General features: G+C 36.8%; 1 protein-coding gene across 5 annotated transcripts in view; it reads left to right on the forward strand.

Moving 5' to 3' along the window:
• Nucleotides 1–23,427, forward strand: part of LOC127420755 (low-density lipoprotein receptor class A domain-containing protein 4-like) — a 144,000-nt gene that overhangs the window by 83,606 nt on the left and 36,967 nt on the right. The window contains exon 1 of one of the 5 annotated variants that reach the window (XM_051663286.1): nucleotides 22,799–23,146. The exons of the other annotated variants lie outside the window; for them this stretch is intronic. Within the exon in view, the coding sequence (XP_051519246.1) occupies nucleotides 23,035–23,146 (112 nt within the window). The 5' untranslated portion in view covers nucleotides 22,799–23,034. Of the gene's footprint in view, nucleotides 1–22,798; nucleotides 23,147–23,427 lie in introns of those variants that run through there. 5 annotated transcript variants of the gene reach the window in all.

A 23,427-nucleotide genomic window follows, 5' to 3' on the forward strand; every position in this document is an offset into this window, starting at 1 on the left:
AACAATAATAACCATTAGATGACTGCAGAGACTGTGTGGTCTGATTGTCTGTTGTAACTTGATTTTAGATTATCTAATTTTAGATTTAGATTAGATTATCACATGTTATGCATTTGGATATATTTAGACATTTATCAAACTTATTATTTGTCAAACTTTAACTTTTTTTAAATAGTTTTGGAGTGTCAGTTTTTGCAAAAATGTCACATTATGTTTACAGTCAAACTTGACCATGGTTTTACGAAGAGAAGACATAGAATGAGCATTTTGATACCAATAATTGATGTCATATATTAAAATTCAATAACTCAATGTCAGTTAATTAAACTTCATTATTTCAATAACAGAAAGAGAAATGTTTTGCACTCTGGATGTTTTATAGTCCCACCTCTTCATTTGTGTGTGTCTTCTGAATTGTAGCTGATTTACTGAAAAAAAAAAAATCCTCTGTGTCAGGGTCTTGCCCAATCATTTCCTAAGGTCCGTCAATTTTGACCATGAACAGCAAAGGTTTCAATTTAGACTTATCGAAACAAGTTCTTTTTTTTCTTTTTTCTTTGTATGTTTAGATTGCAAGTCTAGGACCACTCAAAATGTATTGTACCACTCAGACTGAGGAAACCATATATATATATATATAAATAAATATTGGTCAAAAGTGACCGAACAGCCCAGGAAGGTAAACTTAGTTGAACACATCTCTTTATAATTGATTCTGTCTGAATGAGTATTGCTGTTGAAGGTTAATTTTATTTTTGCTTTATCCCTTGCAAGTGGACTGTGTGTTTGTGTGTATTTGTTTAACAGTGGCTTTTGCTGAATTGGATTGTGTAGTCGTTTGTATGACCTTCCCCTTACATCTTGTGCATGAATGTGTGTTTTTATGTGTGGAAGTTTGTACATTAAAGTGTGCTTTAACTTGCTCTTGAAATCCCATACAAACGCACACAAACTCTTTCTTGCTGGATGTCACCCATGTTACAGTTTTAATTAAAGCATCCAGACTGGCGGTTCACTCTTTGGAACGTTAACAAATGTGCTTAGGTTTCTTTTCAAGACCAAGCTTAATTAGTGGATTTTTTTTAGGGCCAATGTAGGGTCAGGTTAGGTTAGGGGTAAAAGTAAGGGAATGGATAGTGTTAGAGTAGTGGTAAGGTAGGGCAAGAGAGGTTTACAGATCTCCAGCTGAGCACTGATTAAAAAAAAGAGGTGTCAGAGGGCTGATCATCTGACAATGGGTTGGTTTGGAAAGGTGGATGATGACTTTTTAAAGTTTTCTAGAAGTAACAAAAACTTCTGTTACAGCTCAGCTTTTATTGGCCGTGTCAGTTTCCTCCCACTTTATGTTACTCTTTTTTTCACGTTTCCGATTCCTTCTCAAGCACTCCTCGAGTTGAGATCGCTTGGTTTTGTGTGCTTTATTTAACATGCTTTTTTCCCATTTTCCCTGCTGTCTGCTGAACAAGGGCCACTCTTTAGCAATGGAACAAGTCCAACCACTGCACTTAAAATATTTAGCAGTCTGGACCGCATGTTAATGAAGGGCGTCTGCGGCTGGCTGGTATTTTTGAGACACCTGTGTGCGCCGTGATTTAATTTTCAGAGGCTGAGGAGTGCTGATTTTTTGTCTCAGAGACAGAGTGAGAGAGAGACACAGAGGAGGCAAAACGAGAGATGAACAGACAGGAATGAGGGGGGGTTGCGGTAAAAATATTTCAGTTCTAATGGTCACGGCCGTAGTGTTGTGTTCTCTCAGACAGATGGATCATGAATATGGTCTAGACGCTGTGTGTCTGGGTGAGTCAGGGGGCCCTGGTACGAGAGAGTGGTCTTTACGGATCCCCACCCCCACAACACACACACTCTCTGTCAGCAGGAGAGAATGAGAGTGTTTTGCAGGCAGAACATAAATGTTAGTTATCACGTGCTCATCAGACAGACATTAGAGGGCGGTTGCACTAAATACCAGTGGGGTTTTTTTTGGTGTCCATTGAAGAGCTAAAAAGCGGGATAGTTCACCCAAATATTTACATTCTGTCATCATTTACCAACCCTCATGATGTTCCAAATCTGTATGGCTCTTTTCTTCCACAGAAAACAAAAGGGAATGTTAGGTAGAATTTTAGCCTCCATCACTATTACCTTTCATTTTATGGAAAAACATGCAATGAATGTGAATGGTGAATGAAGCATTCTGCCTAACATCTCCTTTTTGTGTTGGAAGAAAGTCATACAAGTTTGGAATTACATAATGGGCTCTATTTTTTTGAGCATGCAAAGCGAAGCGCTACGTGATATGACTGTTCGCTATGTCTTATCCAATTTTCATGAGAGCGCTAATTCTAAGCGCAATTTTCGTGCCAGCACAAAGCGCAAGTGGGCCTAGTTGGGAGTGTTTGTGCTATTTGTGGATGTATGCATGCAAACTGTGGGTGTATTGTATGTAAATGAAGTGCCGCAAAGCACAATTTGCTATTTTCCTGAGAAATAGATTATTGCACTAAGATGTTTCAATGCCATGTCTGTTTCCAGCACAAAGTCTAAACTTAGTTCCTGCATTTGAAGTTTGGAGATTCCACCAGCAGGTGGTTATAAAGTTCATGTCCAAACACTGAAAATATAGTGGAACATCAAATTAAGTCACTGACAATCACTGTTCTAGCTGTTTTATGAAGCAAAATGCATGAAATTTGTGCTAAACTATCTATAGGTTATTTGTCAATTATTATTATTATGTTTATATTTACATTTATATTTATGATCTAATTTGTATTGGTATTTTTCCACCTGTTGTCAAAGTGTGATTTTTATGTCATTTTAAAAGGGGCCAGTGGAAGTTGGTGAGGGTAAAATGTTTGGATTTCGCATGATTTTTTTACCATTTTAATTTGAAAATATAATTTGAATTTAGAAATATTTTTGGTTTATTTTTTTTTGTGTTTCAATAATAAAAATAAATTTAATAAAAAAAGATCTAAATCGACCGGTTGAGGTGAAGTGCATGCCGATACAATTACTGTTAATACTAGCCATGATTTGTGTGTCAGTAGATGAAGACGATTAATAATACTTAAATTCTCTATAATTTTACAGAGCATACATTGAAATTCTGACGAGAATCACATTTTCTTTGTGTTTAAAAAGAGTGAGTCATGGGGCCTGGGTAGCTCAGCAAGTAAAGACGCTGACTACCACACCTGGAGTCACGTGTTCGAATCCAGGGCGTGCTGAGTGACTCCAGCCAGGCTTCCTAAGCAACCAGTTGGCCCGGTTGCTAGGGTAGGTAGAGTCACGTTGTGGGGTGCGTGGCGAGTTGTGCGTGGATGCCGCGGAGAATAGCGTGAAGTCTCCACATGCGCTTTGACGGTCTCAGACGCGGAGGCACCTGAGATTCGTTCTCCGCCATGCGGATTGAGGCGAGTCACTACGCCACCACGAGGACCTAGAGCAAATTGGGAATTGGGCATGCCAAATTGGGGAGAAAAGGGGAGAAACCCCCCCCCCCCAAAGAAAAGGAGCGGGTCACTGTCATAGAAATATGCCCAACAATCAACAAGGATGCAGTTATTGCACAAAAGAACATAACTCCATATTTCTATTCTACTAATTCATTGCATACAGTCTATATACACTACCAAACTCTGATGAATGTGCTGTCTTTGTTTATATTGCTGGTGGACTATGTATTAATACACAGATGCTGCAATAATCGAAAAGAACCTCAGAATTAAATTGCACTTGACCTAGCCCATTAGCGTGTTGTTCACGCGATTTCGCCAAACCCACATGTGCTTAGACTTAGCACATACTTAAACAAAATTAACAAAACTTCATGGCCTTGCCCACAGCCTTTGAATTATAATGACTTATGGCATGGCACTGCGCTTAGCGCTAGTGCTCTTAAAATAGGGTAGAATTCAATTCTATGATAGAATTTTTTATTTTAGAATTTTTAATTTTTTAAACATTGATCCAAAATCAGCTTTATTTGAACTAACCCTAACACCGTGGAGTTAGAAAAAATGCCAAAATCATAAACGTGACATTTCACAAAATGTAAAAAAAAATTGGCATACTTTAAATTTAAATTGTATTTTTAAACATCATATTTTTGGTTTAAAATTTTTTAGTGATGGAAATATTCATGTGCATATTTTCAGTTTATAAATTCAGATTGTAAATTACAAGTTTACATTTTCAGAAAGAAAAACATTTCAGAAGAATTTCAGAACTCCTAACACAAATCTCTATACAAAATACAAAAAATAAAAATCTGCTGTTTGAAAATACCAATTAATAAAATATACCACAAAATCCTTCATTTTGTTAAATGTTACAGCAAAATTCTGATTCAAATACTTTAGTCATTGTTCTAGCTTCATATAAAACGGTGTGCTGACCAGGTGTGAAGTTTCCATCATCAAATAATTTGTCTGACCTTACACAACGTGAAATGTACAATGTGGCAATCAGCAGTATGAAACAAATTTTTTGGACCATATTAAGACTAAACAGCCGACAAAATGTCATCTTGCAATGCTTGTTGCAGTCGTGGCTGGTTAGGACAAACACTCAGTCTGCATTCTAATTTGCATACTTATACTACATCTACAAGTATGTTCATCACTCATGATTGGAAAATATGCACATTTGAGGTAAAGAGGCTTGATTATTGTAAAATAGAGCAATTAGTTTTCAACATAATATTGTATTATTTTTATATGAAATGAAGTGCTTTTATACAGAACCTCACAGCACAATACAAAATACAACACTGGAGTTATTCTTGTCAAATAAAGTACTGCATAACAGAGCATCACAGATGTGAGATGTTGCTTAAATATAATACAATTACTATTTATTATTATTAGTAGTAGTAGAATTACAGTGAATATTACATAACTATACAGTAGTGAGTTGTTTCTGCAATATATACAGGTGCATCTCAATAAATTAGAATGTCGTGGAAAAGTTCATTTATTTCAGTAATTCAACTCAAATTGTGAAACTCGTGTATTAAATAAATTAAATGCACACAGACTGAAGTAGTTTAAGTCTTTGGTTCTTTTAATTGTGATGATTTTGGCTCACATTTAACAAAAACCCACCAATTCACTATCTCAAAAAATTAGAATATGGTGACATGCCAATCAGCTAATCAACTCAAAACACTTCAAAATGGTCTCTCAGTTTGGTTCACTAGGCTACACAATCATGGGGAAGACTGCTGATCTGACAGTTGTCCAGAAGACAATCACTGATACCCTTCACAAGGAGGGTAAGCCACAAACATTCATTGCCAAAGAAGCTGGCTGTTCACAATTCACAGAATGCTGTATCCAAGCATGTTAACAGAAAGTTGAGTGGAAGGAAAAAGTGTGGAAGAAAAAGATGCACAACCAACCAAGAGAACCGCAGCCTTATGATTGTCAAGCAAAATCGATTCAAGAATTTGGGTGAACTTCACAAGGAATGGACTGAGGCTGGGGTCAAGGCATCAAGAGCCACCACACACAGACGTGTCAAGGAATTTGGCTACAGTTGTCGTATTCCTCTTGTTAAGCCACTCCTGAACCACAGACAACGTCAGAGGCGTCTTACCTGGGCTAAGGAGAAGAAGAACTGGACTGTTGCCCAGTGGTCCAAAGTCCTCTTTTCAGATGAGAGCAAGTTTTGTATTTCATTTGGAAACCAAGGTCCTAGAGTCTGGAGGAAGGGTGGAGAAGCTCATAGCCCAAGTTGCTGGAAGTCCAGTGTTAAGTTTCCACAGTCTGTGATGATTTGGGGTGCAATGTCATCCGCTGGTGTTGGTCCATTGTGTTTTTTGAAAACCAAAGTCACTGCACCTGTTTACCAAGAAATTTTGGAGCACTTCATGCTTCCTTCTGCTGACCAGCTTTTTAAAGATGCTGATTTCATTTTCCAGCAGGATTTGGCACCTGCCCACACTGCCAAAAGCACCAAAAGTTGGTTAAATGACCATGGTGTTGGTGTGCTTGACTGGCCAGCAAACTCACCAGACCTGAACCCCATAGAGAATCTATGGGGTATTGTCAAGAGGAAAATGAGAAACAAGAGACCAAAAAATGTAGATGAGCTGAAGGCCACTGTCAAAGAAACCTGGGCTTCCATACCACCTCAGCAGTGCCACAAACTGATCACCTCCATGCCACGCTGAATTGAGGCAGTAATTAAAGCAAAAGGAGCCCCTACCAAGTATTGAGTACATATACAGTAAATGAACATACTTTCCAGAAGGCCAACAATTCACTAAAAATGTTTTTTTTATTGGTCTTATGATGTATTCTAATTTTTTGAGATAGTGAGTTGGTGGGTTTTTGTTAAATGTGAGCCAAAATCATCACAATTAAAAGAACCAAAGACTTAAACTACTTCATTCTGTGTGCATTGAATTTATTTAATACACGAGTTTCACAATTTGAGTTGAACTACTGAAATAAGTGAACTTTTCCACGACATTCTAATTTATTGAGATGCACCTGTATATATATATATATATATATATATATATATATATATTCATTTAAATTGTGTTTTTATTTTGGCAGAAGCTTTTCTTTTGGAGTGAAGCCTTTTCTGTTTCTGTGCGTTTTTGATGATAGCTTCTCACTTCCAGAAAAGCAGGCCTCTAGTGACCCAATGTGATTATTAAACCACAAAAGGCTGCTATATAATTAAATAAATATGGAGTCTGTGTCTTGCGCTACAAAGTGAATTAGCGCTCTGCTTGCTGTCATCTGCTACAAACAGAACACACGATGCTCATGATGTTTTTTTCCGTGTATGAACCAAGGAGCTCTAAAAGCAGCTCCACACATTCACAAGTGCTCACATTTGAAGCTTGTAGCACCTTTGCGATTTAATAATCATACTAGGACATAACATGATTTTAATTTGTGTGCTGAATGTTTATGTGATGACATTCGTACGTCAGATATCGGTTTTTGGTATTGGAGCATTTTTGAAGTAGATTTGACTATGTCAGATTTAGATGAGCTGGAACTCTGTCTACCTGATACAACTTTAGGGATATCTAAATAGCACTTGTGCGATGTGACCTGTGACAGAGTAGAAGAGCCATGAAGGGTTCATGGCTCACACATCTCTGTGCTCATATACACTATTTAACATGTGTCGCTTCACCGGCCTGCAGCACATGAAGAAATATAATGTAATATGTAAGAAATAAAATGTCTTTAAATGACTCAATATCATGTTGGGGTTATAATAATGCGTTGGTCATATTTTAGCCTAAAATCTAGATAAATAAAAAACAATTATAAATTATATTTTGCTCACAGAAAATAAAGTGTTGAAGCCTATTTATGACCATCAAGAGTTTTTTCTATCTGACATTGTTTCATTAAAATTTTAAGCACCATAATTCTCACAAAAATGCTACCTAACAGAACATGTGGCACTCTAATGTTGATATGGGAAATTCTTAATAAGAATGTTTTAGTTTACAATGTTGGCGTGTTGAAGATCAAAATCAAAATGTTGGGCTGGGAAATGTAATGTTAATTTCTGTGATAAATAGTTGACTGTTCAACGCGTTACTTTTTTTTTTTTTTTTTTTTTTTACGCAATTAATGCAGTCTGTTTTTTTTGTTTGTTTTTTTTTTTTCACTTCCTGAAACTTCACTAATGTTTTCCCCCAATTCCTGTAGTTAAAATTGGCATATTTAAATTTCCAGGAGGTGCACGCTTGACTCGACTGCACATCCTAGCACAGAAACTGATTGTGTGGAGCAGTTCACGCTTACTCGTTACACGCGACACATATTCTGGGCATAATATACACAGGAGTGAATTTACTGTACAGAGAATGAAGACTCCACCCGCAAGCGGTGAACAAGTTGTAGGCTAGATACAGGCAAGCTACCGTATCTCTTTGCAACGCCCAAAAATGCTCACTGTCATCTGAGCCAGTGTCAAAAGTGAAACCGCTCAAGAGAGACCCAGCGTGTGCACAGAGAAAATAATAGTTATGAGGTTTTAGCAACGGTGATTTTGATGGTGTTGTGCGAGTGTGTCTCCAGCAAGTGTGTCTCCAGCTTCACTTGCACTTGGGGGTGCATAGCGATAATTTGGGGGGGGGCAAAGCCTACCCCAGCACCCCCACTAGATCCGGCCCTGTTCATGTTGTTAAAGTTTCTTCGTGCAAAATAGCCTATTTTTAAACATAAGACAGCTGAGTTGTTTAAGTAACAAACAACGCAACATATCTACATTCTATTCACATGTTCCCACAGTACTAAAAAACTAAATGCTTAATAATAATAAATAATAATTATGTTTCAAATCACAGTAAATGTTTCAAGGACGAAATAGTTTCACATTAGTAAATGTACATCTTTCTGTCCCCTTTTAAAACGAAAAAGTAAATATGGGAAACAGAACATTTTTATACAGTTCAGTGCAACAACAGAGCCAAGGATTTTTGTCCTTGTCAAATAATGACATGGTATGTAATAATATTACGTGCAATGTCTTATCACCTATGCTTGTCTTATGAAACTGGACCTAGTTATTTGATGGCCAATTTGCCTTGAATTTGCAATAGAAATGACTCGTTAGTGGGCTCTGCACTACATTTAGCGGCAAGCGGGGCGGATTAAAGGAATAGTTCACCCAAAAATGATAATTTTATCATCACACTTATGCCGTCTCAAACTCGTATGACTTTTTTTTTCTCTGTGGAACAAAAACGAAGATATTTTAATGGAGATATGATGTGAACATATCCATACAATGCAATTTAATGGGGTTCAAAACTTTAAAGCTCCAAAAAGCACATAAAGGTGGCATGAAAGTAATCCATATGACTCCAGTGGTTTAATCCATGTCTTCTGAAGCTATATGATCATTTTGGGTGAGAAGCGCACCAAAATGTAACTCCTTATTCACTATATCTTGCCATCTGGAGTAGCCTTGCCATGATTATTATTTGAAGCTCGATTACCCTTCTGACTTGATGCATAACGATAAAGTAATCATTAAAAATAAATTCCCCACTGCAACAAACAAACAAAACGCTGCTTATATTTCCAGAACCAGACTGTTGTGCTCAATACTCTGGAAATGTTTTTCACACCCCTAGATTCATCTGGTACATCATTGTTAAATTTACCTTGACCTTCTGCTCTGTCAAAAGCTGAACTATTTTAAACCAGACACTGTGTCATCAAAACACAGCGCTCATGGCGCAAGACACTGAAAATGCTGTGAGAATGACCAAAGACATTCATCAGGCACATGTTTAAATAAACAAACAATTGAAAAATAGCTCAGACTAAACAATGCAAGACGCATCCTATGTGAACTGTCACTGAATGTTAAGGAAAGAATGTCTAGCCAATTTTCCATAAATTCTATGTGTGATGATCATGCACAATTCTGTATCTGTGATTATCTCTACCAAATTATACTATAGGGAACTGTGGGAGGTGAAAATAGCCTGACAGTGCAGTACATTGAAACACAAAAGGAATGAAAGCATTGAGTCTGTCTGTGGAGTGTATTGAAAAGCACTGTCACTGTTTTCAGCTGGTTCTGTCTGTCTGCCACACTCAAACAAACACACACATCCTGACCTGTGCTGTCTGCAGAGAGCACGAGAGCATTTTGTGCTTAATAAAGAAAAATCCAAACATATAAGATGATTTGAGGCAAAGACAAAACCCAGGGGTACCATTTTTGCATTCGAAGCAAGCCTTTTTATGTAGGGAGAGTAAAAAACAAAACAAATGCTGCTAAGAAGATAGCATGTTTTTTTGTGTGCTGATGTTACATTTGCTAGCGTTCAAGATATCAGCCTGTTGTTTGTCAGTCCGGTGGAGTCGGCGGCCCTTGAATAGTTCTCTGCTCCCTCCCTCTGGCAGTTGTGCGCAGGGTGTATTTATGTGTTTTGGGAAGGAAATGAGTGTGTCGGTGGTGAAGTGCACACTATACGCCTCTCTCTCGCTCTCTGCAGCAAACCCCAAAACAGCCCGACACACTGCACCGGCAACAGGAGCCACAGCAGACTGCAGATGTTTGAGTTTAAATTCTCAAAGGCACCGATTGTAGATTTAGCATGTAACTATTTGGAAATTATCAAATCTTGGAAAGGACAGATTGCAAAGAACAATTTCCCTGCTGAGAAAACAAAAGAGCATCGTAAAGGAATGTTCCAGGTTTAATACAAGTTAAGCTCAATCAACAGCCTTTGTGGCATAATGCTAATAACCACACAAATGAATTTCGACTCCTTCCTTCTTTATAATAAAAAAAAGCAAAAATGATGGTAACAGTGAGGCACTTACAACGGAACTGAATGGGGCCATTCAGTAAATGCTATAATACACAGCGTTTCAGAAGTATAGCCACAAGACGTAAAAAAAATTTACATATGTGCTTATATGGTTTGAGTGTGATCTGATTATTTAGAGCAACATCTGGCGATACTGATCACTTGGTGGTTCTGCATTTTTATGCTACCTTGTTTCAAATCACTGATAATTAATTACACATCTTTGAAAGAAATTTAGATAACCTTATTCTCCATGTCTTTATATACATATATTTGTTTTAATGTTTAAGAGTAACTGGTCACAGTTATAAACAAAACACTAAAACAAAAAGCACACTACAGTATTAACTCACATGAACTGAATTCTGAATAGCCTCCTGTCAGGCTTACATTAAATTGGTAAGATTTATTATTCTTTTATTTTTTTAACTCATATTATGATTTCAAGCCTGATTACACTTCATAGTGCTTGATGCACGCACAGAGCACTAGGAAGTGTAATCGAGCTGGAAATGATCAGCAGAGGTCAATAATTATAGTGAAAAATGTATATTATAGTTATAGTTAGATTTTGGTCTTTTCTCACCCAAAACCGATTGGATCGCATCAGAAGACATGGATTAAAACACTGGAGTCGTATGGATTACTTTCATGCTACCTTTATGTGCTTTTTGGAGCTTCAAAGTTTTGGATCCCATTTACTTGCATTGTATGGACCATCCAAAAAAATTATAATTAAGAACCTTTTACCCTGGAGCAAATTAAATATTGAATAAGGCTGATAAATACTAAGATATCATTTTAAAGGTATATTGCTCACCCTTCTTGGTATCAAAGAACCATGGTATTGTCACAGTACATTTTTGTAAGGGTCTGCAAGTTTATATGGTTTATTTTGATGTATTCTAGAATTGTTTCTCTCAAATATTCCAATCAGTTTAAATCAAGGGATTCAATCATTTACCAAAACAGAGAGGAAACAGACTCGCTCTGAGTGTGTGTCCTGGTCTGAGGCCTGAATCATGTGTCTGTGGAAGTTGCTAAAAGCCAGGCGAGACAGTCAGACCTGGGCGTGTGTTTCCCATCGGTGGATTGTGTGTGGTTTAGCTTACCACAAGTGTCCTACACCGGGCAAGAAAAATCAGGTGGAATCTACAGATGAAAGACTGAGTGTTCTCCTAAAAACTCTTGTTTGTGGTGTTGATTTCTGTATTCTCCAAGTTTAAGGGCTGCTTCAGCCAACAAATGTTATATGCGTCTGTGTGTGTGCTCTCCTGTGTTTCTACTGTACACATCAGACTTTAGTTGCAGAGTTGAGGTCTTTAGTTTCCCTGTCTGTTTAGCCTCCGCTGTTGTTGTAAGTTTTATCAGATTTTGTCTTGTTCTGAGTCTGTTTGGGGTTTTTTGTGGGATCTTAGGGGAAAAGGAGAATGAAAATGGATATTCCGCATGCAAAGTTTATGTGGCCAGACACAGATATTGCATACTGAAAAACACTTGCACTATATTCACCTGTACTGTATATAGTATCAATACCAGTAAAATTGTACCTGGCCAATGATTAAATGGGTGAAAAAAATCCCACAGACTTGCAATGAATGAGGGACCGGAACCAGATCTAGGGACCAGAATATATCACAGAGACTTGGGGTGGGCTCGTTACGGCCTAGCAACCACCCAGAACACCCTTGCAACCGCCAAGCAATTCTTTGGCAACCTCTCCCATTTATTTTCTTCAGAACATGTAAAAATCTTGTTCTTTTAATTCTTAACACTCGTGCATTAAAGACTCCCCTGAGCTACAGTTGCGTTCTTGTCAGTACAGTTTGTAAATGAATTAAATTAGGTGCTATGAAGCTCCAAGTGGAGCAAAGCTCAACAGCAAAAGTCTAAGTTCAAGAGCAGCTCCTCAAACAGAAGTTGTAGAAAGTGTGTGTGCATGAGAGCGAGAGGTTCAGTGTAGCGTGAGAAGTCAATAGTCTAAGTCTGTTAGTGTGGTTAATGAATACCGCCCCCTCAGGGTGATCCCTTCATGTAAACACTTCATCACACCAGCAGTGAGAGACTGCATAGCTCCCAGGGGTACGACTGCTCCCCGCCCAAGACTTTACAGCCTATCAATATCTCTCTAAACACAAGCACTAGGAGTGGGATTCAGCAGGGACCTGATGATATTATATCCATATCTGGGTTGCGATACGATCATGTTGCAATTCTTTAGTGTATTACAATTTCAAAACATATATATATATTGTGACACATATGGTTTCCTCCGGGTGCTCCGGTTTCCCCCAAAGTTCAAAAAAACATGCAGGTTAAGTTAATTGGAGACGCTAAATTGCCTGTAGGTGTGAGTGAGAGTGTGAATGTGTATGTCTGTGTGTGTTGCCCTGTGATGGACTGGTGTTTCCCTGCCTTTGGCCCAAGACAGCTGGGATAGGCTCTAGCACTACCCACGTCCCTATAGGACAAGCGGCTATAGAAGATGGATGGATGGATGGATGTTTAATATTGGAATTCTTGGTAAAGAACTACACTACCCATGATCCTGAGGGGGCAAATCCACCAATCAGAGAACTGCAGCAAACGAAGCACGACAAAAGAGCTCTGCAGCGACCGCCCACTTCCATGAAGCACTGTAAATGACGCAATTAAGTTGCTCTCCCTACACTCTCAAAGTACTTATATATTTGCATATTTCTGAATATTTTGCAATTATATTTTATATTTTAAATATATTGATTCTATTCTTATAATCAATGACTTTAAATGAATAGTTTTATATTTTTTCCTTCATTTTTAATTTGATTACATCATTCTCAATGCTTCATGGGATTGTAGTTTATGCCCTCATTAAAGATTGTCTGATTTTTAAATACTTTATTTGCTTCAAATCACAGTTTGTATAATGTTGTGATTCACATTGGAGCTGGTCGGTTTGGTTCATGGCTTAGAACTCTTTTATGAAGTTCTATGGAAGTTTTTTTTATTTATTTTTTTAAAAATGCCTATGGAAGAAATTAATGTAAAACCTACTTCTGGAAGCAAGACGGCTGAAAAAGTGGGCAGGCATTGTTGCTCTCTATAGAAATGGAAGTAATTGAGTGTCAGAGCCATAGCCTTGTGTGCAGTGCTTCGACATGGTGTGAGTCACAGGTGACCCAAACTTGAGGTCCTTTCCTGATCTCATTCCATCTCTTCTTTCCTGTTGTTTCCAGTCGCCCTCTCCAATTTTCTATCTAATAAAGGTAGGACAAAATGGTAAAACAAAGTAAACAAATACAAATAAATAATTGTGTGCTTGTTAACCTAATGCTGCTACATGTTTCAATGTCACAGCAGTGGTCAGTCTGTTTTCCCAAAAATAGTAATGTGAAAATATAACTATATTGATTTTTGGTGTTAGAATATTGATACAGTATCGTAAGATAAAATATTGGAATAATTACACCCATTCCCACACACACGCCCACCCTGAATTTTGTCTGCTATTTCTTCCTTACTACTCTTATACCTCATTTTGGAGTATTACCATAATTAATAGTCTAGTACTTAGAGAGAGAGTTGATTAAAGCTACACTATGGAACTTTTGGCCCTCTAGCGGTTGAAGCATAGAACTGCAAGTTACTTGCAGATGAACACTGTTTTGGTAAGTACGTCAGTCGGGCTTTGGCTCTGCTCTTCTGCGCTGATCAGTCTGATGGTAACTCGAACTGGTGTAACCATGGATACCAATGATGAACTTATCAGAGCGAATGTCAATAACAACAACAAAACTCGCCCCTCCCCTCAAAATTTAAATAATAACGAAAGGAAGAAAAAGACGGATATCCGAAAAATATTAGACAACGATTGCTAGTCATATCAGATGAAGTCAAACGATGGAAACTAGTATAAATTATCTAGCAGGCAAACAGACCAAGGTAGTAACTGGTTTAGAGATTGGCATTGTTACCAGCATGAAGTTTATTTTTTCCCATTGTCCTTCATCAAAAATGAAATTGAAAGCACTGCAGTATCACAATCCATAATAAAATGCCCCATTATCTAACGCACTACCGCACTAAGAGAGCTACCTGGCTAACTATCGTCCAATAAAATATATTGCCTGTAGATCAAGAAAAACTCCATCTCTGGGTCAGTTTTAAGTCCTTCGATATCTCTGAGTTGTCGCCACCTCTGAAAAAGCCAAGCCGATGTTGTTTCGTGTTTTATTATTACAGGCTCTGTCACTTCCCTTTTTGCTTGTAGACTCTCCTCGGTTCTCGGTTTCTTTATTTTGAAAACGGGTGATTCCCCAGACTGTCGCTCATTTGTTGTGGCTACAAGCTTTCAGCTTCAAACTACTACCACACCTATCACTGCACACATACACATGCTGTAGTAGCTCCGGACCTTCTTTTCTTTATTTACAGACATGGCGAAACACGCATGGATGAATGACGGAAGTATGTAATTTCCTGCCAAATCCGCCCTGACAGCTCTAAAATATAAATCATTATTATAGGCTTACCATAGTGAATTGGGGTGTGGCAAATACATTGTTTTGAAGACTGATTGTTGGTGTACTTGATAAAATCTTACATAGTTTAGCTTTAACAAGGATTACATTAGTCAGTAGTCATTAGTCAGCCCTAATCAATACTGTTTCCTATTCATGTGTAGAAGTAGTTCAGTGTGTGTTTGTGTGAACTTGTTAAACTTTCAGGCCAAGAACCGCTCAGTTAGACAGGAACAAACTGTTGTAAAGTGACTAACCACAGTTAGCTTTGTTTTCACGTGCCATTTAGGGCCGGATTTATTTGTAATAGTGGGTAGCAAAATAATAGACTTGCATGGGAATTGTTTTTTTTTTTGTTTTTTGTTTTTTCAGAAAACGACAAAGAAATTAGTGGGAAATGTGTGTAGATATTACAATCAGAATTTCTGTCCCTCCAACAGTAATAAGTAATGATTGTTTCTAGGGCTGTCAATTTAACATGTTAATTCAGTGTGATTAATTGTATAAAAAAATATGTTAAAAAATGTACGCAATTAATCATGTCCCCGAGCCCTAATAAGGAATATCTCTACCATCGGTGCAATTCAAGCTGGAAGTACCAGGTGTTTTCAGCAAGGGGCAGTAAGTTAAACTCCAGCTGTAAAGAAAACTCACAGCTGTACAGAGAACAAACCACACACAGGCTTGCTTGACACTAGCGACAGCACAAGATGAGGATGCGTTCTTCAAACACTGCTGGACGGAGTACAATTCCAAATGCAGGGATCTCGAGATGTGTTTTTCTATGTTTAACTTGACAATGACCTAAAACTGCTGTGTTTATGACACAACACAACCAAAGTGAGACGCTCCAAAAGCATCCGTTTGACACACGTGTACATTGACGCATCCTTAGGAAACCCTTTTAATAAATCGGTCTCGGACAGATTGGCAAATTAAATTGCAAAATGGATTACTGTGTACTGAAGGCCAATGATAGGCTTATGTTCAATATTATTATAATATGAAAATAAACAATATATTGCCTTCTAAATCGTCAGACATAATAATATAATGCATTTTAAATGTGTGAATTATATTTATAAAATATATTACATTATTAGTTATTCAAATATCATTATTTATAATTATTTAATCGTAATATATTGAATTATTGTTATTTGGGGGCCTCTCTCCACCAATATTTATATATGCGATTAATTGCGATACGATTCATTAATCAGCATATTATGTAATTAATTTGATTTAAAAAATTAATCGATTGACAGCCCCAATTATTTCAAAAACAGAGTACAATCTATAGTCTTGCTCATGGATTTCTGGTTTACTAGCTACTAAGTGCCTCAATAAAGAGTTATTTTTTAAGCTAACAAAAAGTAGCTGCTATTTTCAGAACAAAATATTTCTGAAGATATAATTATATTATTTATTAATTAGGGTGACAACATTAAATATATGTCTTAATATTTCGCTTTGAGAAAAAAAAAAAAAAAAAGGCAAAGTCCGTTTAAGGCTGTTCGGTGCTCAAGCGAATCATTTATTTGAACTAGTTAATTTCCATTAACCATCTGAAAGAACCAACTGATTAAAATGAATTGGAGTTGCCAACGCTAAATATAAGTGAATCGCTTATTGTAACTGGTTCATTTACTTCAGGGGTGCTCACATTTCTATGGCATGAGATCTACTTTTTCATAATGCTATTACAGTAAGTTCTACTATGTACAGTTTTAGTAGTCTGTGCCAGTACCAGTGAAATTTGACGATTCTTGACACAAAAACAAATACTATTAATTATTTAAAAAAAATTTAGTTCTCAAATAATTATTCAAGTCATTATTTAATTCATGTCAATCACTCCTGTTCAAAATGCAATTGCAAATTTCGATAATCTATTACTAGTTGAAATTCCAAATAGACTTACATATCAGCTATGAACTTATTACTAGTAAAATTATTATTTTTTTAATCAATAATTACATTGTTACTAGAAATGTCCATTCCTTATATCAACATTTGATACCGATATCAATAATTAGCATTTTTAATTGTAGTAATTGCACTGCTGAACTCGATAATTAACGTTAGCCTATAACAAGTGACAGCTGAATTATAGATATCTGTAATTCATATCCTGTACATGATCGAAAATGTCAAAAGGACTTGTGATAGTTCATTACCTAATTTGCATAATTATTTTAATGAATCAGGCTCTAAAACAATGCAGTACAAATAAACCACACCATCAGTGGCCACAATTCATTCTTAGTGAATTCCCCACTTGATGTCAATAAAAGGTCCTCACAAGATGATGTGTTCAAGGTTGTGTTTGTGTGTGTGTAAGCAATTTTCCTTCAGCTACTTTCATTTTTCTTATTCTCATCATATTGTCCAGACAGATTGTTCAATATATCAGTATAAACAAGAAGTTCCTGCCCGTTTCCCTGAAAATGAGGCACATGTACTTTATACGAACACAGCAGACACGGTGCAGTGGATGTTCTAATGGTGAGATGTTGATCTGTGCTGATGTGATCTCTGACAGCACTGTGATTTAGACTTCCACCTGAGCAATCACAAGTGCTGTAACGGAGCCAGACGGATGTGTCTGCATCTCAGCCGTAAGGAGCTTGGCCTCTGGGAACAGACACTATGAGTCATCCCTATAGACACTAACGAGTTTGTGGTGTGAGCTGATATTGTAAGAAGGCTTGATTAGTGTTAGGTAACTATGAAATCATGTGCATATGACTGCAGCTTACGTTTCATTTTCTTTTGAGCTGCTGTCATTGGTGGTGTTTGCTAAGGCACTATGGTCCCAGTTACACCTGGTATTAAAGGGATACTTCACCCAAAAAATAATTTACTCACCCTCATGCCATCCCAGATGTTTATGACTTTCTTTCTTCTGCTGAATACAAACAAAGGCATGGCAGAAAGGTGAATAAATTATGAGAGAATTTTCATTTTTGGGTGAACGATTCCTTGAAGATGTGTTTCAGGCAATCTGATCACAAGGACATCGCTAACAGTTTTGGGGAGTATTTAACTAAAAGTAATGACGCTACTACCATAACTACATTTTTCAGTAGCGTGACAGTAGCTATTATCACAGTAGTTTAGCTTTTCAAGTAACAAACTAAACATTTTCCAATAAGAAGCGCTGTATTGTCATGAAACGCTACAGTGCATTCAGAAAGTATTCAGACCCCTTCATTTGTTTTTCACATTTTATGTTGCAGCCTTATGCTAAAATGCTTTAAATTATTTTTATTTCCACATCAATCTAGTATAGTAAACCAATCACTAATTTTTTTTTTATTGGATGGATTGAATGAATGAATGAATGAAAGAAAGAATTAAAGAAAGAAAGCCACCACCTGGCCACCACCCACAACGCCCTAGCACCACTCACGTTTTCTTTAGAAAATGTATAAAATCTAGTTTGATTTTGCTGTCCATCTTTGTCGTAGTGGCCTTTGTTTACATTACAGTGTAAAGTGTACCGTGTTTTAGGACACAAGGTTAAATTTTTCCAATACTCCAAAATGAGGTTGTCGTAAACTGTACTCATCTGTTTGAACTTACTGTGACCTGCTCGTAGGGGAAACTAGTCTCAATGCAGATTTCATCTTATCATTGTAAATATACTCACAGCTGCACACTCACACATATATGTTACCGCAACTCATCAATCATCACACCGTTAGTGAGAGGTCATAGGAGAAAGTAGGCCACCAACACAGGTCATTTCCTCTGGACATGTAAAGCATTACAGTGGCGCTATGTCGCCAGACATCGCCAGAGGGCGCTAAAGTGAAGTCTGTGTCTCCAGTTCAACTGCAGACATAACAAGGCTAATTTTACCTCTCAAGTCCAAAGAACAGTTCTTAAACCCACAGCAGTTTAATGGAGTATACGTTTCATCTTTATATACACAATTGAATTAAGCCACATGGCCTTTGTTTTTGAGACATAAACATTTCTTTGTTTTGTCTTCTCTTATAAAAAAGTGTCAACAGTGGCCAGTATTGTTTAGGGTGAATCTCTCAAGAACGCGTCCAGGTCACATTTCAAACCCAAAATTTTAAAAAGATTTTTTGAATGAAAGATTTTTGAAAAACATTGGATCACAGTATTTTTTTCTTTAATGTATTACAGAAATGGGAATCATCATTAAGTAATAATAGGAATTAAAAAAAAAAAAAGTAACATTTTTGTATGCATTACAGTAATGAGAATTTGGGTTCAAATGTTCCACTAATATTTGACAACCAGAAAGTGTCCAAATACTTTTTGTACAGCACTTATTGGCTGCTTTTCTTTATTATTTGGTCCAAGTCATCAATTTCAAAAACTTTTTTTTTTTTAATAAAATGTTAGTTTTATAATGAAATAAATTAATATGGTGGCACAATTATATTTTTGTCTACAAAATTAATTTCAAACATTTAAGCATACGCCTTCAGATCAAAATAATTTTTAGATCATGAGAAACATTTCAGTCAAGTGTTTCAAAACTTTTGAACGGTAGTGTGTGTGTTTATATATGTGTATATATATATATATATATATATATATATATATATATATATATATATATATATATATATATACAGTACTGTGCAAAAGATGTTTCACAAAAACATTTGTCTTAAGATGGTTATTTATATCTTCAGCTTTAGTGTGTCAATAGGAAATATAAATGTTAGACTCCCAAACATTACTTTTGCAAATAGAAAAGATTAGAATAGAAGAACAGAGAGCCCTGCAACAGATGTCATGGCCCCCACAGAGCCCCCCACCGAACACTGTGTCTGTCTGAGATTACATAAAGAAACAGAAGCAATTGAGACAGCCGAAATAGATAGAAGAACTGTGGTGAATTCTCCAAGAAACTTGGAACATCCTGTCTGCCAACAACCAAGAAAAACTGTGTCCAGATGTACCTAGGAGAAATGGTACAGATTGGTGCTGGTCACACCGAATATTGATTTAGCTTTTTTTTGTTTACTGGACTTTGTATGACATTAAGTGATAAATGAAAACTATTTATTTAATTTTGTATTATTTTTGAAGACATCCTCACTATGCAACATTTTTCACAACCGCCTAAAACTTTTGCACAGTACTGTATATATATATATATATATATATATATATATATATATATATATATATATATATATATATATATATATATACATTTCACTCCCAAATCCAGACATTTTACAATTTTTTATTTTTTTAATTCCCATTATTCTTAATAACGATTCTCATTAGATTCTCATTATTACAATACTTTAGTGAAAAATTCTGTTATACAATGTTTTTTTCACTTAAATCAGGGTAAAAGTTTTTATTATTTTTAATAATAAAAAATAAAATTTCTTATTTCTTTGAATTTGGGGTGAAATGTGACCTGGGCATTTCACCCCCAGGGTTCCCGCGGCTCCTCAAAAACTCTTAAAATGTCTTAAATTCATTTTTCTAAAATTTAAGGTCATAAAAAGTCTTAAATATCTTAAACGGTATATAGCAAAAGTCTTAATTTTGTGTTATAAATTTGGGGAGGAAAGGAATTGCAATATAGCCTAAAATGATTAACAAACTTAAAAGTGTGAGAGTGCATTTTTTTTCCCTTAACCATTTAAACAAGTAGCTGGAAGCAGTGAATACCTTTCAAAATATGAGTCCACAGTTTTGGGCTTGTTTATAGTTATAAGTCCCACTGCATCTGCAATTGAATTCAGTTTGGTCTTTTGTAACCTCTGTCTGGTCCACCTTGTCACAGGAAGGAAAGACTAAGAAAATTTTTGAACACATTCGATTTTATCCAATATCGGACCTCTAATTATTATGTACTGATATATTGGTATATAAACCTTTTTTAATGTGATATATATATACATACACTACCGGTCAAAAGTTTTGAAACACTTGACTGAAATGTTTCTCATGATCTTAAAAATCTTTTGATCTGAAGGCGTATGATTAAATGTTTGAAATTAGTTTTGTAGACAAAAATATAATTGTGCCACCATATTAATTTATTTCATTATAAATCTAAAATTTAATAAAAATAAAAATAAAAAACGTTTTTGAAATGGATGACTTGGACCAAATAATAAAGAAAAGCAGCCAATAAGTGCCCAACATAGATGGGAACTCCTTCAATACTGTTTAAAAAGCATCCCAGGGTGATACCTCAAGAAGTTGGTTGAGAAAATGTCAAGAGTACATGTCTGCAAAGTCTAGGCAAAGGGTGACTACTTTGAAGATGATAAAATATAACACAGTTTTGATTTATTTTGGATTTTGTTTAGTCACAACATAATTTCCATAGTTCCATTTATGTTATTCCATAGTTTTGATGACTTTAATATTATTCTAAATGTGAAAATAATAATAATAATAATAATAATAAAGAATGAGTAAGTGTTTCAAAACTTTTGACCGGTAGTGAGTGTGTGAGTGTGTGTGTGTGTGTGTGTGTGTGTGTGTGTGTGTGTGTGGAAAACATGTCTTTAGTATTTTAAACTTGCAGATACCCTGTTTTTCTGATAAGCAGTTTTTAAGGCCTTGTTGAATGTGTGCCCCAGCCTGTTCAAGTAAAAGAATGTGTGATACATGATTTATTTTGAAATTCTGTGGGTTTGTTTTGGTATGGACATGCGTTATTAGTTTTATTTGTTCAAATCTGAAAAAGGCCTAAAGGGATAGTTCACCCAAAAATGAAAATTCTCTCATCATTTATTCACTCATATGCCATCCCAGATGTGTGATTTTCTTTCTTATGCAGAACACAAACAAAGATTTTTAGAAGAATATTTCAGCTCTGTTGGTCCTTACAATGGAAGTGAATGGTGACCAGACCTTTGAAGCTCCAAAAAGCACATAAAGGCAGCATAAAAGTAATCCATAAGACTCCAGCGGTTTAATCAATGTCTTCAGAGGCATCATGATATGTGTGGGTGTGAAACAGAACAATTTTATGTCCTTTTTTACTATAAATCTCCACTTTCACATTCTTTCAAATTTTGAAAGTGAAAGTGGAGATTTATAGTAAAAAAGGACTTAAAAATTGTTCTGTTTATTTATTTGTTTTACTGAGCTGAGATATTCTTCTGAAAATCTTTGCGTATGTTCTGCAGAAGAAAGAAAGTCATACACATCTGGGATGGCATGAGGGTGAGTAAATGATGAGAGAATCGACATTGTTGGGTGAACTTTCCCTTTAAAAAGTCCTAAAAACTTTGCAGCAACCCTGGCCCCAATTTACTATTGGCCACTAATGACACTATTTCTAAGAAAATTCTAAATAAAGAAATATTGTTTTATAAGCCTAACAAACATCTATTGTTGAAATGATTTGCTTAAAGTGTGCTGTCTATATTTCATGAAGATAAATGCCACTTGCTTTGATATTTTCTTATCCAATGGAATGACATTCATTCATTCACACAGTGTGACTTTAACTGTCCAAATAATTTTAAGTGTTCCAAATACGTTTTGGTGCCACAGTGTTTCAAAAACTCAGTTTACTTCACTTTGCCCACTCAGCTGGACATTCCCCCACACCAAAGTATCCGGATATATTTATAGACCGCAGACAGTTTGGGAAAGAAGGGGGTTGTCTGACACATCTGCTGAATATCTGCTAGACTGTGGGGTCAGCCCAAGGTTAAAGCCTCTTCAATGCCTGCCTTGATTGGTCGTGGCTGGCACTAATGAGTGTGTGTGTGTGTGTGTGTGTGTGTGTGTATGTGTGTAATTCTATACACACACAGTCCCAGTGAGTGTAGAGCAGCCTTTCTCTCTTTCTCTCTCTCTCTCTCTCTCACCACCGCCATTGTCAGCGCCAGTCTCTCTCCGCCCCCCCACCCCCCCACCCCCCGCTCCGCTCCTGTCTGTCTGTCTGGAGCTGCTCCCCTCTCAGAGGAGGAGGGAGGTGGAGTCTGAGCCTGAGACCGTCACAGAAAGCCATTCTTCTGAATGAACGCGATAGGAATAGACTGTCAGGATGCGGGTAACGTATTTACCGTAGTCGAGCAGCAGTAAATGCGTCGGGAGGCGAGCGAGCATGGCATGAGACGCTAGTGAACCGAGAGGCCGACACTGACAGCGGACTCCTGCTGTGGAGGTGTTCCTCAGTTCATCTGAGGGCCGCGGCCGGCGGCTCTCTTGCCCCCCGTCCCGTCTCTTCCCCGAGCCCCCATGCGAAACATCACGGTCCCGGACAGCAGCTCCAGAAACAACAACAACGCCAACTCCAATGACCCATGCTCCTGCAACAGCACCCTATCCCAACCACAGGGAATGGATATATGTAAGTAGGGCGGGTTTGCTGTGAATGGAACGCGAATGCGAAATATTTTCGAATCAAATGGAACGTTTGAATGTGCGACCGTTTTCTACTGACCCTGGTTAGAATATAGCAGTTTCAGATTCAAACGTTCCATTCCACTCGCTCCGCATCCGAAATGTATCAAATGGAACTGTAGCAGTTTTGAATTCTTTGTGCTTTATTAGTATATGCGCGAGCTGCGCGCACGTTTCAGACGGGCGCAAATCAGCAATTGTTTAAAAATAATAATAATAATAATAATA

This window comes from Myxocyprinus asiaticus, chromosome 30 (genome assembly GCF_019703515.2).
Source record: "Myxocyprinus asiaticus isolate MX2 ecotype Aquarium Trade chromosome 30, UBuf_Myxa_2, whole genome shotgun sequence".
Classification (NCBI taxonomy): domain Eukaryota; kingdom Metazoa; phylum Chordata; class Actinopteri; order Cypriniformes; family Catostomidae; genus Myxocyprinus; species Myxocyprinus asiaticus.